This window comes from Dufourea novaeangliae, unplaced genomic scaffold (assembly GCF_001272555.1).
Source record: "Dufourea novaeangliae isolate 0120121106 unplaced genomic scaffold, ASM127255v1 scaffold56, whole genome shotgun sequence".
Classification (NCBI taxonomy): domain Eukaryota; kingdom Metazoa; phylum Arthropoda; class Insecta; order Hymenoptera; family Halictidae; genus Dufourea; species Dufourea novaeangliae.
This window is the reverse complement of record NW_015373942.1, coordinates 4,663,632-4,682,525: the sequence shown is the minus strand read 5'-3', so window position 1 is coordinate 4,682,525 and position 18,894 is coordinate 4,663,632. Positions and strand designations below refer to the sequence as shown.

Here is an 18,894-nt window from a genome sequence, read left to right as displayed (position 1 = left end):
AACCCTTCAAAAAGGTAGGAATTAGGAAAAAGGTCATTTGAAAATTAGTGAACTACTGTTACCTTTGTGAAGTACGATATATTAATATTTTACTCTTATGATTGCAGACTTTCTATTATGGTATTTCAATATATTGAAAGTCTATTCCTCCATCTTCTTAAACAACTTTCTAAGATTTTTGAATGTTCCAATAAAGTAAGTGGTATCACAGAATTATATTATGGTATGAATTAAAGCATGTGCTCGTATAGAAAATGATTTATTACAACGATAACGCACAGTAAAAAAAAATGATTGGTTTCCTTAGACTATGTATCTTAAGTAACGATATCGTCGATAAAAATATTTAAACATTCTCACAAGTCGAAGCACAAGATCGTACGTACAAAATACAATATACACGATATAAACAATTGGTCAAGCATATTCGATTAACAACTCGGAGAACGACAATACAACGTGTATAATACTGGTGAATATATTTTTTCTGTGTGCTCCCCGTGTTCGGAGCACGCCGAGGAGCCACAGTATTGCTAATAACAGTAATAGTCACACTATTAATAATTAATCATCTTTTTGTTCGTTCGTTCTTTCGATAAGGCACTGTATTGTACTTATTTACATTCGAAATATATCCACAATATTAGGCACTAACTTACTAGCACACCTGTGCTCGATTCGGGAAATAAAATATTATTGCTTCGTATAAAAATTATTACTTTATACATTTAATACTCTGTAATACTTTAGCTATATGTTTGAAAATTTGTAATAATATCGGGTAACTTCTCGAACTGTTCAAGTATCTGAAACATCTTTGGTCCATTCATCATCATCGAGGATATTTCCACTTACACCTACATCTCGCATTTAACAGATAAAAAGTCTCGTACACACATAAGGCACCATACGTTAAAAAATATTCAAAATCTAAAATATCCTACATACACCTACCAGAAGTGTATTCTCTGCCCCGGAAACAAACGTCTCCGAATCTATACTGAACTTTCGAATTACAAAATATAGATTTTCATACTTCGATTCATCCACTCGAAGGTAACCTTTCGTTACACTATACATCAATCATCCAACATCTCTCTCAAAATATCTCAATCTCAACCTCGCGTTTTTACATCATAAAACTAACTCGATCGTTCCATCATTACTAAATATAAGAAATCTTTGGTTCATCGTTCACGAATCCCGCTACAGCCGATGGACAATTTTTCATTCCTACTTACATACTTAATTACGTACAGTTGATTCGTATTTAACTAGAAAACTATTAAGTGTACCAATAAATAATCCTCCAAAAATTGTTTCAATATTCAACACTTATTTCGAATGAAATCAGAAGCCTGTACTCTTGCAGTGATATTTGTCCTCGGTCTTCAATGTTCACCGCCCTTTTTAACGGAAGAAACAGGTGCGAAGATGTTTTAAATTCTGTTACCAGTTTATTAAAACCAAATAATGAATTATTCATTGGTGCAGCCTAATATATATAATAATCCACAGCTGGTCCCGTTAATAATATTTCGAAAATTGCGGCATCGATTGATACTGTAACCTAATCAAGTCCTGTTGCATCGCTGGATGAAGCAACCGGAAGTAATTCGCGGGCAGGTTCAGAAGGTCCTCGTATCTGGGCGATAAACTCGAGGACGAGGTGGTCGACGAGAATTGCGGCGTCGAATCGACCCACGGTCTGTGCAATCGTGGCTGTGCGTCGCGATCGACGTCCCTGGATGGCGAATTTTGATGGACGATGGAGGGCAAAGGTGGACTGATACCCCCGCAACTGCTGACACCGCTGTCGTCGAGACTTCCGGTCTCGCTGGACGCAGTCTTCGGCCTCTGAGCCACAACCTCCAGATGATTCGACCTGGTCGATTCGGATTCAGACGAAACATTCCCTTCCTCGTCCTCTATTCGGCACGATGTCTCACCTTCCGTTTGCTGGAACTTCCTTTTGCAACGTGATTGGCCCGTCTCACGGAACCCCTTCGCGAACGGATTGTTGTTGATTTTCAGTTTGGTAATGTTCTCGTTCTGCATTGGACGAATATAATCATTACTTCGAGTAACTTTAACGATGATTTCGTGTAAAAATGGGATGATTCTTTTATTTTCTTCTCTTTTACGTCGCATCGACTGCTATACACTGTGTAATATAAGTATAAAACCACCCTAAAATTTTCAATTCTTACGTATTATGGTTAAAATAAAAATGGATCAAGTATGACATGTCTGAAATAATGTTTCTCCAACAAAGGATAGAATTATATTCAGTTGAAAAAAAGTGGTTCGGTTTTATTTTAACCACAATATATAAAGATTGAACATTTTCTTATGGTTTCATTGTTATGCCGCACAGTGTATATGTAGGTCATTAACGACGATAGTTTTACGATGTGCCAAGGCAATTATGTAGATTTTAGAGTAAAGGTGTGTGTAAAATGCTGATTGTGTTCTTTAAGTTTTCTCTTGTAAATAATTATTGTAGTCGGTAACAAAAATAACGTATTATTGTAGTGCCTGCTAATGTTATGCAATTTATTTTCATCGATGTTGCTTTGATTTCAATATATAAACAATATAATTTATACTTTGTGTCTTTCTGGGTCAATATGTTTCAGTTATATAGAATTAAAAATGAATATTCACCTGATAAGCAGTAACAGCAATGAATTCCGTTTCTTTGAACTTGAACGACGAGGCTGGATGAGAATATAAATCGCTCAATCTCGTCACATCGTCGCAACGAATGATCCAGATACGCGGAATGTACTTATGCATGGATGTTAGGACCACCTGTGAATAGAAAGAATCATACCGTAAAGCAAATCAAGGTACAAAGAAAATCATATTTTTAATCGTAAAATAAAAAATATCGGGTCCAATAACGAATAACACAATATTTTCCAATAATGAGAAGCAAATGCTTTTTTAACTCTTTACAACCCAGTACTTTTGATTCTTTATGTAAATCAATGTGAACATGTGTCTGTCAGTCGCTACTGGGTTGTTTAGGGTTAATGCGTTAAGCGCCAATCTTATTTCGTTGACTTCTCTGTTGACGCCACGTAATTGACGCTAATTAGTGATAATACAAGTGAACGTCGAAAATTCACCAAATACACACAAAAGTTAAAGAGTGCCTGAAGGCAGAAAATCTCATACCTGCTTCTCATATTTCAACAAACTCAATTAAAATGACTATTCTATCATTGATATTGTATTCATCAATATTCCTAAAAATTACGATACATTTTGATTGTTCTCATAATCGTACAATTTCTATTTTTAAATACCAAGATATTACTTCTTACACTTCGTGGCATTAGCTACTGATGATCGATACGGCCTGAACAGAAAGTTTATTATCGATCTTCGGTGTTAATAATATTATTCATGCTTTCCCACGATCCTACGCCATTTTGGAGTTAAAACAAATTACTATTATCTGAAAACGATAATAATAGTATTCAAGGTGGGATACTCAATAAGTCGCAGGGGTTAAAAAAAAATGAGGCTGGTAGTGGCCGAAGCAATTAATCAATCATTCTAATCGATATCGATATACATTCGTTAATTTTCCATTTTTCGGTAGCTCCGCCGCGATAGAAATGGTGATGGGCGCCATCGTTTCGTTTTTATCGTGGCCGAAGAAGAGATTCCCTTCACTTGGTGGCCCGGCCGGCGCACGAGAGGGAGAATTTTATTAAATTCGTAATTAGTTTGAAGAATCGGATAAAAGGGACGCCGCTTCGTCAAGATAAGTTGGCGCCTCGCTAAGGACGCCGACGACGACGGGGACAGACGCGATTCTCGAAAACCAGACTGGCCCTTCAACCTTCCCAGAATCACGCGCACCCGACCCATTCAAAATCTTCTCCAAGACCGCGCGCGCAGAACCTACCAACCCGTTGCTCGAACTCTTTTTCGCCCATTGTACGAAACTCTAAGACAAGTCCGACAACTCTGTATAAACGAGAAACTCGAATTTCAGTTAAACAATAAAACAGTCATTTTTTCAAATAAACACTTTTTCCAAGGAATATTTATATTTTAAAATTGCAAATTTTATCTCATGACATGTCTAAGGAATTTCCTTTTAATATATAGCATTTTTTGGATTACACTAATGTACGCATGAAAGAACAAACAGGGTACTCAATAATTTTTAGCCTCTGTGCGTACAATTTAAAATATGATACAAATAATGTAGTGTTTGACTGAAACAATTTAGGTCAATAAAACCTTAAGGTTACCCTCGTACTGTTAGGGACGTACTGTTCAGGACATTTTCATCTTGTCTTAAATGTACATTTTTATATTATTAATTATATTTTTTATTACACAAATTAGTGAATCCCTATCGAAATAACGAATTGCCTCATCTTCGCTTAAAAATCGACCAGTTCGAGATGAAATTCCGAGGGTCCGATCACTCGGACACCAAGAGGAAAGCGAATACCCGCGTACAAGTCCCAAAAGGATCGGAATAAATCGTGAATTCGGTTCGTTTTAAATAATCGCACCGCGCCCCGTGCTTCCTCGAGGCTCCTCGAGGCGACGCAGATCCGCAGAAGTAATTTCCGGGATGCTCGTGAAAATTGAAAGAGAGCTGACCAAAAAGGGGCGCCCGTGGAAGCCAGCTGCCCGGGATATTCGTTCTGTCAGGGCGTAAACAAACCCGCTCCGCCGAGAGAAAAGGGAGGTATATCGATTACAGGGTGTCGTGGACCGTGTTAATCTCCGTTCTTCACGGACAACGCCCGAAACCGATGTACCCCGGCACCGTTTTGAGCATCTTAAGTCCCCTACACCCCCTCCCTTCGTAAGGGGGGGGGGGGGAAAGAGTGTACCACGCGGCGTCGACCTTTTCCCTTTTCGAGATTTTAATCCCTGAGCTCCTGTGCACGGCGAAGCCGAAAGTTTCGCTCACCTTGGCCATTTAACAGGGAGGCCCCTCCCGTGTTAGCAGGCGAACCCATTAAGGGGAAATGTGGTCCGAACACCGATGTGACTCGCGACGAAACGACGGTGGAAGGTGCAAAGGGGGTTTCAGAGAGAAATAGTTTAACTAATCATAATTTTGAAATATTAATGTGCAAGGGATTTGGGGTACAAATATTTGAACCTATCGCGATTGGAATATTAATCCTTAACGAATGAAAGAATATTCTTATGTGATTATCATACAGTTGCCTTGTAAGGGAAAGACCCTAAGTATCCGACTTCGATTTTAATGGGGTTTCGTAAGATGATGGTATACAGGTTCCTAATTATATGTGTGAAACATTACGTGTAGAGACGCGATTTTTTTAAAGGTATGATTATATTTAAGATTACGCACTTTCCTGATATATTGTGAGTATATGTTATCGAAGTTGTGTTAGGAAAGTTAAATGAAAATATTTCGGTGAACGGGAATCGATCCCAGGACCTCCGATTTACCAACTAAACAAATTTATATTTCGATAAAATGTAACTAAACTTTCAACACTATCAGATCACAGTTAATAAAGTTATCTGAACTCACAAGGAAGAAGGAAGTAGCTTATTTTGAAAGTAAACTTTGAAAATAGGTTTCGTAATTTCGCGATTGGATGTTTCAATTTGAAATATTGCCAGTTTGGAGCAAAATTAGACCTAATTGACATGAAGTGGGATATCGTTCGGAAGCCTCGAACACAGGAGGCTCCTTTTTTTTTCTTTTTAAGCTGGAACCGAATCGGAAGTGAGACGAACAGCTCTGAAGAGGGTGGATCCGTGTGTGGCGACCTCCCGCATGCGGTTCAAGCGACGAGAAGCGTAAGTCGAAACCAGAGACACGAAAAGAAAGTGAAAGAGGGAGGGGGTGGGGGGAATTTAAGGACATCCCGGCCTGTCCAAACACAGAACATCGAGATAAATGGAACGCCGCTACCGCTCCTGATGAATCGGCAGTTTCCTGTATTTCCGTACGCGTTACTCAAACCTTTACATATAGAAATGAATGACAAAAGTTCGAACAATAATCTTCGAACCAAACATGGAAAAATTAACACTAGTTTCGAGCAAATCTGTATGAATTAAATGAATTAACTCACTGAAGATAACTGTTTCAACGTCTATTCGTATTAATAATAATAAAAAATGCATAATAACGTGGAAAGGTACCCAACCATCATAATTTTCGGTAACGTATTGTAACTTTATAAAGTTACACATGATAACCGAACACTGTATACGTCGAAAAATTCCTAGCACTGAGTTATTACATTAATTACTCAGAAATGATTAATTACAATTACTATTCACAAAATTATTATATTCTTTCATCAGTACATATCACCTGAAAAGGTTTTTCAACAAGCAATGAAATTGGATCTTTTGATACAAGTCAAAATGATTCACACTAGTCGACCGTGACGTTCCTCGAGTATCCATCCTGACCCAATGGGATTAGTAACGAAAGAATCGTACACTTGGCAATGAAAAAAGAATACTCACATTGGTTCTGGGATCAACAGCGTTGTTGGTCAACTTCAGCTTGTTGAAGTTAAGGGGATGTTGCATCCAGTGTGCACCGGTCGCTGGGCTGTCCGGATGCAGGTAAATTCTCCGATCGATCCGTGGCTGAGGCTCCGCTGGACCAGCCGATGTCCATCCTCTTGCGTTCCCACAGCCATCCTCGACGCCAGAACCGCCGCCGCCGCCGACATACTTGTGTCGACGATCGGACGCCGGCTCCACTTCGAGGAGAACGCAATAACGAGCACGACGCTCTAATCCACTGACAGTCAGCTGTATAGACGGGAACATCCGTCTGAAACGGAACACGATACGCATTTTAATTAGAGATGAATATTATTTCGTTGGAATAACAGATGAATAGAAATGAGGATCGATCATCCAGATTTTAGGGGATCGGTTAACCCTAGTGTACTGTTCGCGGCAATCTGACACAAGTTTAAACTTCAACTTTTTAATTATATTGTTTATCAGACGAACTTTTAAATTAATTTGACAACAGTAATGTACGTACATAACGATTAAGCGACGTGTAAGAATATTCCCTTAACCCACTGACGACCATAAGCGTCCAAGTGTGCCACATGGTTCATCTGCCAATTTCTTTCATTCTTTTTCTGCTGTATAAGTTTCTTATGGAAAGTAGTAATTTGACTTTATTAAGTTAAAATTTCTCGTTATTAAATTATAACTGTTTCATTGAAATATTACGATAACTATGGGAGAAGCTTAGAACACGTGGTTGTCAGTGGGTTAATTCCAGTTTCGCTTAGACCAAGTTCAATTCAAGAAATAGTAATGCAACCATTTATCGAACAGTAGGTACACAAGGATTCAATGTTTAAATATCTGCACACTTGTAGAATGCAATTTAAATTTGATTTTCTATAACTTTTATTCTTTGTATAATGCTGTGACTGTAAGAGTAATATGTCTATATGTTCGCAACTGTTAAACCTATCAACACGGAAGATTCAATCAAGTCTATTTATTCAATATTTCTAGCAGTAACTTTAAAATCACTGCAATAAATTAAATCATCAACATATTTAACAGACTATGACACGAAGATTAAGAAATCTCACATCTGACTTCGAAAATTCTAATTTCTGAAACATTTCATTTTTCCTTAACAAATCATTTTATACAGTAATTATTTACTGTACATATTTTACTATATGTATATCACATTTCCGTACACTAGACATTAAGCTTTATTTCCAGCGCCCCCAAAAGTGAATCACAAATGGCGATCGCCGTAATCGTTTCGCTCTTAGCCTTTCACCGTCATCTACGAAGATTTGGCACAGGTAGCATGAACAAAAAGGGAACACGAAGGGACAGAAAATTCCCAGTCATTAACGTAGTCTCGGCGACGAATGGGCGTCGCCGAAGAACGAACAACTCCAAACTTCTGGTTATGTACTTCCTTTGCGACTCTTTGAGAGCATCACGACCTCCGCTATCTTACGATCCCAACAGCGAGTTTTTCCCCTCCTCGTGTAAACATTCCAAACTCGCGGATAATCCCGTAAGTAAACGCCCGAAAGTCAATCTCCGGTGGTACGGACCGTTTGCATACCTAATTGCGGATTTTCCGACGCCCCGCTTTGTTCTCCGCCTTCTTTCCCTCATCCCCACGGAAAGTCGTGAGAGGAAATGATAAAAAAAAAAAAAAAAAAAAAAAAAAAGAAAGAATAAGGAAATACAACGAATTATATTCTAATCCTTATTTTTGTTTAATCTTACGAATTACAATGATCCTTGTTTTTGTTTAACCAAATAAAAGCACCAAAAATGGGTTGATTGCAAGAAGAAATGATTCGTTAGAAAAATAAGACAGTAGCCGCCAGTCCTGTCAGAGATGTAAATTGGTTTGTTTTTACGTTAAGAGTGTAGTAAGGGGTTTTTCTTCTTACGTTAAGAAATTAGTTCTTGAAGGAAGTTTCTTTTAAATGTAATATTTGTACTTTATATATTTTACATTTAATTACCTTCTTATGTTCCATTCTATTTTCTCCGAACACGCACACTTGCTCGAAGTGAAGTGTAATTAGGGATTAAACGAAGGGAAGGGTCGATCTAAATCTTTGATGACAGTGGTACCTGAGTACATTCCGTATTTAAGAGTTAAAACCACAGAAGATACGTATCTCGACGGACGTAATTAGCGACGGAAAGCCCAACCTGTGCCTGCGACACAAATTTCGGAAGCACTCTCACACAATCTTTCCTTTTAAAACTGTCTGTAATCGTAACCTTCCATGAATTTCTTGTCACATTAGGTCTCGCGCATTAAACGCAATTAGGGGAAAGTCCAAGCGACGTATCGACGCCCATTACTCAACATCTCGTGATCCACCACTGGTATTCCCAAATTCCAATGCAGTCTTCATCTTCGAATCAATGTAACCATCAAAAGGTTAAAAATAAATCTTACGAAGCTGCCATATTATTTAAGCCATTATATTTAAAATGTTGATTTCGTGATATTATTAATAGTGATCCTTTCCACCGTAATATTTCCATTGAACAATTAGTATTTCCAAGGTAAGTTCCTAGCAAACAAGAACGATCGACTTTGCAACGATTTGTACGACGGCGAGGGTGAAAAAAAAAAGATTCCCAGGAGACGCGCTCGAGTATAACGATAAAGAAGATCGAGACGCCATGGCTCCTCTGTTGTTGAATCCACTAAATGTGGCGCCCTTGTAAGTGGAGGATTACGCCGTCGCGACTGCTGTTGGTACAAGGCCCGTGCGCCCGATGATTCGAGCGTGTCTGGTCCTTTTAAAAAGCCTCTCGAGATTATCGAATCACCAGATAATGCCGTAATAGCGTGATACAACGCGTGCAATCGCAGCACGCGCCCCCCCCCCCCCCCCCCGCTTTCCTTTCATCTCGCCAGATTAGATGAATCGAAACGTCACGTGGCGTGCGGCGGGGCCATCGTAAAAAGTCGAATCTGTTTGGCTTCACGACCTCGCAGTGTAAATACTTCTTTTTTTTTTTTAGACACCATGAAACTCGATCATAAATCTTACCGTCACGATAAATAATTTCTAGTTTGCTTATTGCTCGCAGAAAAGAAACTGAACACAGTTTTTTTCAGTTTCATAAAAGGCAATATGATTGGTGGTGCAATGTATAGATAGCAATCTTGTATGACCGTTAATTTGTTATATGGAAACATAAGAAATTGATACACGAAGGATCGTTTATAGATTATACACAAATTCCCGTGGAGTAGTGGTATATTCTTCAGTTTAATGTTCTTATTAGATCGTGCTATAGAAAAGTTTTAAATAATTTCTCTACTGAGCTATATGGAAAGTATGTTCTACGAATACCGTGTTATCGAAGGGTATTTCGCAATTTATACAGCGTGATATTAGATGTAGATACCAATAAGTAATTCATTATAGTTTCAATATAATAGTATGTAATACATTTTAGATTCGGAACATCTTACCAAATTTCTGTTTAGTCAAAATGGTAGAGAGTGATAGGAACGAATATTTAATAATGTTAAAAGAGAATACGTATTTGAATTATTTCGAAATGAATATAGAATTTCGGAACATAAGGGAACTACGAAAATTCCGATTTTTTTTTAAACTCCGCAGGTTACAAGGGGACTAGAATAGAAGTATTGGACAATTTTTCGTTTTTGCTGATATTTGGTTCTTCAGGGTGAAACCACCCGTTAAAGGTTAATCTGTTCTTTCTTATTTTCCTGTATATCTTGAAAATTATAGTAGGTACCAAAGAACTCTTACAAAGAAACTTTTTGATGGCTTCCTATGCTCTTTAGAAGTATATGATACAATTGCTATAAATTTGTTTGTTTATTTATTTGTTTAAAACAAACTTTGGAAGAAAAACACTTTCACACGGTATGAGAAGCCATTAAATTTTCAATCTAACAGTTTTTCCTATGCCTGCTCTAATTTTCACTATTTCAAAACATATTAACATTTGAGGGGTGGCTTTCCCCCGAAGAACCGAATATCAGTAAAATCGAATAATTGCCCGATAATACCAAGTAGTATTACCAAAAAGTAATAAATAGCACCGAAACGACCAAGCCCATAGAATGCCCAGTTAAAAGCAATTCGATAAAAATCGTTCCCAACGTTCACTAGAAAAAAAAAAAAACAATCGACAGTCCAGCAAGACAATCGAAGGCCCAAGAAGACAATCGATCGTTTGGCGGAAGCAACGTGAGTTCGAAAGGAGTGGGTATATAAAATTATGAAAAGAATGCGGCAAAAGGTCCTCGAGGGCCGCTTTACGAGGACGTTTTTTCGGCCCATTGGGATGACTACCGTGAAACTCGTAAACCTGCAAGGAGCCGGGCCTCGAGGCAGAGATCGGTAACAGGCGAATCACGGCGGGAACGTGAAATTAATTATCTCCGCTCGTGGGACTGCGCGTCCTGTCGAGGGTGCAAAAGGGGGCACACCAAGGGAACGAGGGGGAAAGAGAAAACGCGCTTCTGGAGCGCACGTTTTCTGTTCATCGGTGACGTAAGGTCGTCGGGAACGTGAACACACTGGCGGGGGGGGGGTGTACCGCAGAAGAAGAGGAAGGTGATATTAGAGGGAACGAAGTGGAATCGACGAACCGAAGGGAAACAAGAGAAACGAAAGAGTCGATCGTGTCATGGAATACTGATTTGGTGCGCGCAAGGGACCGAAAGGCGACACGGACGGGTATACACGTGGTTGGCACGTGGTGCACACTTCGCAAGCCAGGGAATCGCCGGTGGACCGGAAGGCACGGATACACGCGGACAGACAAACACCTATGTTACTATTGTACAACCGAGGACCGCCCACGAATTACCGTACGCTGTTGTCTCGTAAAAATGCCATTTATTCGTAGTGGTTTACTTCTCTCTTAAGGCCCGTTTGCACGTTTAAATAATTTGCGCAAACGGACTTGTGGATTAGACGCTTTTTTTTTTCATTGCAAGTTTAGAGTCGCATCAACAACAAAGGTTATTAAGTTGACTGAATTTAAATACAGATTACGGGTAAGCGATTTAAAACTGTAGAATCAAGAGGGATAATTCAGCAAGGTCTTCATAAGTTGTTGAGAATTCTAAGACAGAATGTCCTGGTACGATGTCGAGGTTGTTGTTTCGGTGAGATTGTTCTTAATATTTAGTCTTCTTCTTACTTGGTTTTATTTTCCACATTCGAGCATAATGTGGTTGTGGATAGTTATAGGTGTATTATATGTTTCAAACAGCCTGGGTGGGTTGTTATTGAGATTATGTGAATATGATAGTTTGGTGTGTTCAGTTCTGATTAGTTATTACGTATACATTTAAAGAATAAACTGTAATTAGTTATTACAATTAAATAATAAGTAAAGTAATAGTAATTATTTGCCAGGAGCGTTAGCTTCCATTTAAACGCAACGATTTGCTTGTTTGCTTGGCAAACATGAACGCATAAATCAGTTTACGCAAATTATTTGAACGTGTAAACGTTCACGGAAATCGTTAGGAATAGTCGATTTTTAAAATCGACGAAGATACTGAGTTAAACATTATAAATACTATAATACTGGGTTATTACAGTAGATAATGCTTTTTTTTGTTCTTCAATGCGAAGGACTGCTCCTAACTAATAAAATATATGGTATATAGTACATATTCTGAAAGAAAAAATACTGTAGGAGTCCCTCCCCCAACCACCCCTAAAGCTCAATAATTTTCAATAATTTCAAGGGGGACTATATATGATGAAAATTGATTCTATCGATACATTCGATCATTCTGCTAAATTACCTGAATCACTTATTGTCCATTGGTTAATGCATCCCGCCAGAAAGGGTGGAAATGAAACGATCGCTGAATAAAACATAGGACCAACACCGCGTAAGAATCCTCCGTTTCTGGTCACGTTGGCGGTCCCTCCTTTCACCACGACCATCTGGCCTGACATCAACCCTGTTATCTAACGCGAGGGCAACGCGAAATTCCCGGTAATCTTATCCAAGATAGCCAGAGCGTGCCGGCTCTATCTTGGAAAGGAGTGACCGGTACAGCCCGATCGCTTCCGTTGAACAGTGCCCCGGCCGGAAACCGTGATTCGTCCTGCATCCGTCCGGTCAGCGGCACGACTTTTTCCGCAAATCTACCTTCGTAAAATGATTCGAAGGAAGATCGGTGAACGCCGATAAACGACGGGGCACGTCGTCACCGTACGACCCGACTTTTACGACCCTTCGTTCGACCACCTCCCGTGAAACTAATCGTCCTGTCGTCGCTCGAACTGTGTCCCCTCGTTAAAGGCGTCGCCCCATTTGCCCCGGACCGGGACCTGGACGTGCGGCTATTTCATACAGAAACTTTGCATTCGACGTGAATACATATCTGACTACTCATCTTTCGGTCACCGATAATCGAACCGCCAAGGGGCACAGATCTAGAGATAGAAGGCTTCGAATCGACGCTTTCACCAAGGCACGCGAACGCATATTACATATATTGTTTCGTGGAAACCGATCGTGTTGTCAAGGGGGTGAGTTTGGTGTAATAGTACTATATCGAGACGATAATCTATGAAGATGATTGTGTGTTGCAAATTATTGAAAAAAAATCCTAGTGAATACAAGGAAATGTTGTTACGTGTTATTAACCCTTTAACACCCAGACCCTTAAGTCACTATTTCAAAATTATGAGATCTTGTTCATAAAATCATATTAATGTATATAGGTATACATATAAACGTGAGTTTAACGATAAATATAAATGCGATATAACTGACCATTGGCAATGTGATAAAATAATGTTTTTTTTCAAGAATATGAACCAATATTGAATATTGAATTTTCCCCTAAAATTATAGTGATATTTATAATAAATTGTATGAAATATTCAATATATTTAATAAACTAGAAGTTTAGGTAGAAATTGATTTGGTAAAATAAAGAGCTGCAACTATGTAAGTTGTTGCCAGATGATGTAAACGAGAAACAGGTATTTGTCGAGGAGGTAGAAACTATTGGAAAATGTAGAAACAATTCCAGAACAGGTCACATTTTTTTCAGGTGCAGACGTCTAAGGGTTCTCTACAGCGACAGAGGGTGTGGTCGCATGGCGCCTACTGGACTATTCCACCCCGATGGAATTCGAGGTAAGAAAAAAAATTTTCGGCAGCGACTCGTCAAAGGAACGATGATTCCCTTGCAAGTTACGGTCATTATGATTCTTCGAAAATTCACAGAGACAAAAATAAAAACTTGAAGATACGTTCCACCCATTAACAAAATGACGTTACCATTATATACAATACTTATTTTACTAAATTCAACAGGTAAATCTGTCGATTTGACAAATTGTGATGATACTAAAAGATTACATATGTTTAGTTTCTGTAACTTTCAAGTGAATTGATTTTCCAAACCCCTTTTTATGGTATAATTTATAGCTTTTGCTTCTGAAATCTTTAAGATCGTCTTGTAGCTAAGTTCCTAACAATGATTAGATTTACACGAGGATAAATTGTGATTGATGCACTCACCGGCCCAATTTCGTGATTATCATTTCCGTTGTTTCAGCGTGGAATTGCCGCCACAACTCTCGATTCTGCAGCTCAACCTTCACCTCAGGTGGTAGAGGAGGTCCTCCACCGGGGGTGGGTATTGACCACGTATTCGGATTCGGTATGTCTTCTGCAAATTATAGAAAGAAATTCCTAATAAATACAAGGAAATGTTATTCTACATTATTAAAATACCAGAAAATCATTGTATCTACTTTGTACATTAACACCTACAGTGACAACTTTCACTTTACTTTTACTGCAGCATTATATTTCTGTGTAAACGTGCATTAGTATATGTATATGTGTATTTGCACGCGCGCGCACATACTCGCGTGAATTTATGCATTATGTTAAGAATTAAGTATTAGTACTTCTACTTCTATTTTCTTTCTCTCTTCTTCTTTCCTTTAATTTTAACGTTAAATATCATTAAGTTTAATTCTCTTACAATAAGTTCTTTCTATTGTATGAATGTATATTGGGCTATTATTATTATTATTATTATTATTATTATTATTATTATTATTATTATCCCCAAAGACAGACGAAACGAGTAGCCCAAACAGTATCGTTGAAACAAGGGATCATGTTTTTTCACGACCCAGGAAAAGAACGATGAACGACAAGACTAGCCCCGCTGTTGTCGCAAGAAGAGTTTTGTCTCTTCCCTGATGGTTATCCCCCGTGGGGTGATTCACCTAGACACCGGCCGGATAAGCCAGAAGGAGGACAAGAAATTGCGCGGATGAGGTAACACGAATGCCGGGAAGAACACCTTTTGCAAGTGGATCTATAGGAGCCGGGCGTCGGTTCGTCGCATGAACGGATTCGTCCAGTGCACTTGTCTCGCGGTTCTGCGGTCGGAAGGTTGGGAGGGGGAGCATTATGTCCCGGGCTAGGATAATTGCGGGCATCGGCTCGTCTTCTTTCTCTTCCTGCCGAGAGGACACACCGGTGTATACCCCGAAGCAGCCATTCTATGGGGGCCCAGATAACGATTGTCCGCTCTCGACCCGAAAGTCGGCGCCTTTCATCTTCGACGGTTAGAAGAGGCTCGCGCGGATCTATGTCGCCTCCGCGGGAACTTGTCGCATATTACACCGCAACCCTCTTCTACTAGCCACCCCCACACACCCCCCTTCGTCACCCCTCCCCGTGGGAAAACAGAAAAATGGAAAGGTTTCCGTATATGAGCCTGACCAGAGACCAAAGTGACGGACTCCATTTTTTTTTAATTTTTTTCTAAGCTTCGCGCCAACATATTTGATTGGTGTTTGATTGGTTTAAATTTGAAATCAATTTTTAAGATAAATTTTGTGGAGTTAATCATTTTGTAAAATTAACTATCAGTCAGGGTAATCTTGTCCCAAGTCAGAAAATTATCATTTTCGATTTACAGCATATGAGTACATACTGTTTGCTGTTGTTACAATTTAGAAAGACAACTGTTCGAAGTGTTTTTCAAGCTAAAGATTGAATTTTGCACAATTAACACGAATTGCAATGGATGACTTATTCATTCATTAGAGTCTATGCTGCGGTGTATATGCATTCATGGCATACGCAAATGTATGAAACACCTAAGCAAATAACATTAACGAACAACCCTGAAGTTTTTGGTATAGTTTTTATATATTAACTCTTGAAACAAGATTTTCATCGATTTTGATCTTACTGAATTGATCTGTGGAATTGGATACTTGCATTAACATCAACAGGTGATAGATATAAATATTATGATTAGTCATACTGCTACATAAATTTAGTGATACAATAATTACCCAAAGGTAGAATTTCTAAGAAAAAGGTATCTACATATATTATACTCAAATATTGAATATCTTTTGCAGCATGTTTCAAAAACGTAGTTGTTGGAATTGAAATAAAATTTTATATTAATCGAGATACGAAACCAGTCTAAAATACCTTAGGCTAATTTTCTTTCTCTTCAAAAAGTGAGTCAAGATAATAAATATTGCATTCATCACAAAATGTATTGCTTCTTTTATGCTTTAAAATAAATGCAACACAAATGAGAATGAACGCACGTTAAAAAAATAATTAGACTAAATTTTCAGCATCACAAAAACAGTTTCCGAAATCTTCGGGTTCTATCACCATCTCTAAAACCTTTCAATTAATAATAATCATATAACAAAAGCATTCACCCTATCTCGCACAAAAGAATAGAAGTTAAAACTGTCAAGGACTGTCAAACAACAATAATTAAAAAATGAATTGAACCAAAACGTAATACTCCGGAACAAGATTTAAACAAAAATGTCTATGTTAAACTAAAGCAGAAAAAAGTTCAGAAAAAAGCTACGAAAGGAAAGATACAAACCTGGTCGGTGTCTTCGAAGAGCAATTTGCTGTTGACGGAAGAGCATTTGTTGGTGCAGTTGCAGCTGCAATTCCATCGGCATCGCCATCATCGTGTTCATCTTGGGAACGATGCACTGCGGGCGGTCCAGCAGTTTTGTGTCACTTTGTCACGCGATCTCACTGCAAAAACGTACGCGCGAAAATCCAGTGGAAATGTGTACCGGCCCCGACGTCTTCCGCGTAACAGTCTGGTCACGACTGAAGATGCGTTCGCGGAGTTGCAGGCACCGTCTCTGTTGCAAGCAATCCATCGCTGCACTTGAGGGACTCTCTCCTCATTGGTGGACGCCTCGTTCCCACCACTCGGACCGCCGCGCCCACGCCCGGCCCGATTGGTCGCTGCGATTCCGGTTCGCCGACAAGAAGCGGACTCCGAAGTTGCGCTCGATAACGATCGAGAGTAAACGAAAAAGAAAAAAAAATATCGGAAAATTAACAGGTCATTACAGACGCAGCTTGAGGCACCAAGAACCACGGGGTACATCTTCGGAAATTATTTACCGAAGAATGATTTCGAAAGAGGGTCGTTTAGATATCCGTTTCCCAAAATGGTGAAACGTGGAGTTTGCGTGATGCGAAGATCGTATTGTTTATTTCGTGAGATTTATTGTATTTTTAATGTTTTATTTGAGGTGGTAGGTTGTAGGAATATAGGGTTGGAGATTTTAACGATTGTTTGGCGATGACTGGTAGGGGTTGACGTTAACTTTAATTCAAATTCAGGAGGATTAATATAGGTGTTCATTTAATATCGTTTGCCAATGACTGACATGACAGTATTAATTTTTGTATAATATGTTGTGTTATATAACAATTTTTCTATTACATTTGTTTATAGCATGTACACTTCTGTTATATTGAACAAACCTTAAAATTCAACAAATAGGGTCCATACTTTCAAGGTTTGTTAATTTAAGATTCACGTGTCTAATTCATACTTTCTACACAAATGTTTCTTTAATTAAAATCTTCTTGAGTTATTATGACACAATATAATGTCGAAAGTGTTTCAACCCCCAATGGAATAAACGCTTCGAGCACTATAGACGACAACTACATCCCAGTATCTCTGACAATTTTAACGTTTTGATGTCGAGGAACCTTCAGACATCACATCAGTGCGAATTTACACCAGCGAAGCATCGTTTCGTCTGTAACATTCTATCTGGCTAGCATAACGGTTTCAAATTTTCATAGTTAAAAAATTATTTCTTCCTTTGCAACTACTACCATTAAATTTCTGAAAAAATTACATCCTAAAAAATACGTTATTAGTTCAACTTGTATTCTTTTCAAGTTCTTAATCGTTAAAATTAAAAATCCCAATTCGCACTAGTGCGGTGTTTCGGTATGCTGGGACGGGGTGTGGTGTGTGGGGGTCAAATTTCAAAGCGGTAACGTCCTAAAAAATATCCGTTCCAATAAAATTCTGGCCAACTGTGCCTCCACTACCCCACGTCCGCCAATCATGAGTCGCCTAAAGACCAGCCTAATACGATCCATCCCTGCCACGGTAACGCGATAAACGTTTCCTTCGCGCTAGAGTAGGAAAATCGCGTGACAAGATCATACAGATCGCGAGCCAGCTAGACGATCTGCCCGGATTTATTCGTCGGCGCATTTGACGTATGTCGCGACGCGGCACACGATCGCGTTAAAGGAACGTACCGCCACCGTTTAGAGAGAGCGTTGGGCATAGCAGTGGTACAAGAGTGGAGGAATCGTCACCATAAATTACGGAATCAGCCGAGGCAGACGGCCGTTAATAGTTTGTTCTCGAGTCGAGAGACGAGACGAGGCGAGAAGATAAAATCAAGAATCCGTCCGCGGTGCGTCGGCGGTCAAAGAGAGAACTCGTCGTCGTCGGACCGATGCGCAAACGGAGGAGATCGCAACCGAGGAGAAGCGCCGCGAGATACAAATCTACGCTTTTCTCAGCTCCCTTATATTCTTTTTCTCTCTTTCTCTTGTTACCACCACTCCAGTCGTCGCATCTTCTTCCTCCACCCTGCACCACCTCCACCTTTTTCTTTCTTTTTTTCTTTTCCAAGGGGGTAGTAAGCGTCCCCTAGCCGCCTACGACGGCCGGTCATCGCACCATTGTAGTGGGTTCCGGATTGCGGATTAACTGTAAGCGATACCCACAACAAAAGCGCGCGCGCTTTTACCTGACAGCTCCCTAGGACTACCTGTATTCTACTGCTTTACGGCGGCATCGCTAGGCAATGCCCACCCCCCTATGGATCGTGTCATCGTGACCGCTACTCGTCAGCATCGTCGAATTCTTAAAGGCACCACCATTGCGTCCCGTCGGTCTTATCGATCGATCGTTTCATTTGATCCGTAACGATAACACACCCCCGTTCCCATGACATGCCAGCCGGTTGTTTTTTTCACTCGATGGCTAATCGACACGCGTACGAT

The 18,894-nt window shown here is 39.5% G+C and overlaps 1 protein-coding gene across 1 annotated transcript; it reads right to left on the bottom strand.

Moving 5' to 3' along the window:
- Positions 1 to 1,527: 1,527 nt before the first annotated feature.
- On the bottom strand, positions 1,528 to 16,529 carry LOC107185760 (T-box transcription factor TBX3-like). The gene is made up of 5 exons (XM_015573517.1): positions 16,430 to 16,529; positions 14,062 to 14,212; positions 6,502 to 6,817; positions 2,668 to 2,814; positions 1,528 to 2,052 (listed from the first exon to the last, which is right to left on the bottom strand). Exons 1-5 carry the CDS (start codon positions 16,527 to 16,529, stop codon positions 1,528 to 1,530), a joined length of 1,239 nt encoding a protein of 412 aa, XP_015429003.1.
- Between the last annotated feature and the right edge of the window lie 2,365 nt (positions 16,530 to 18,894).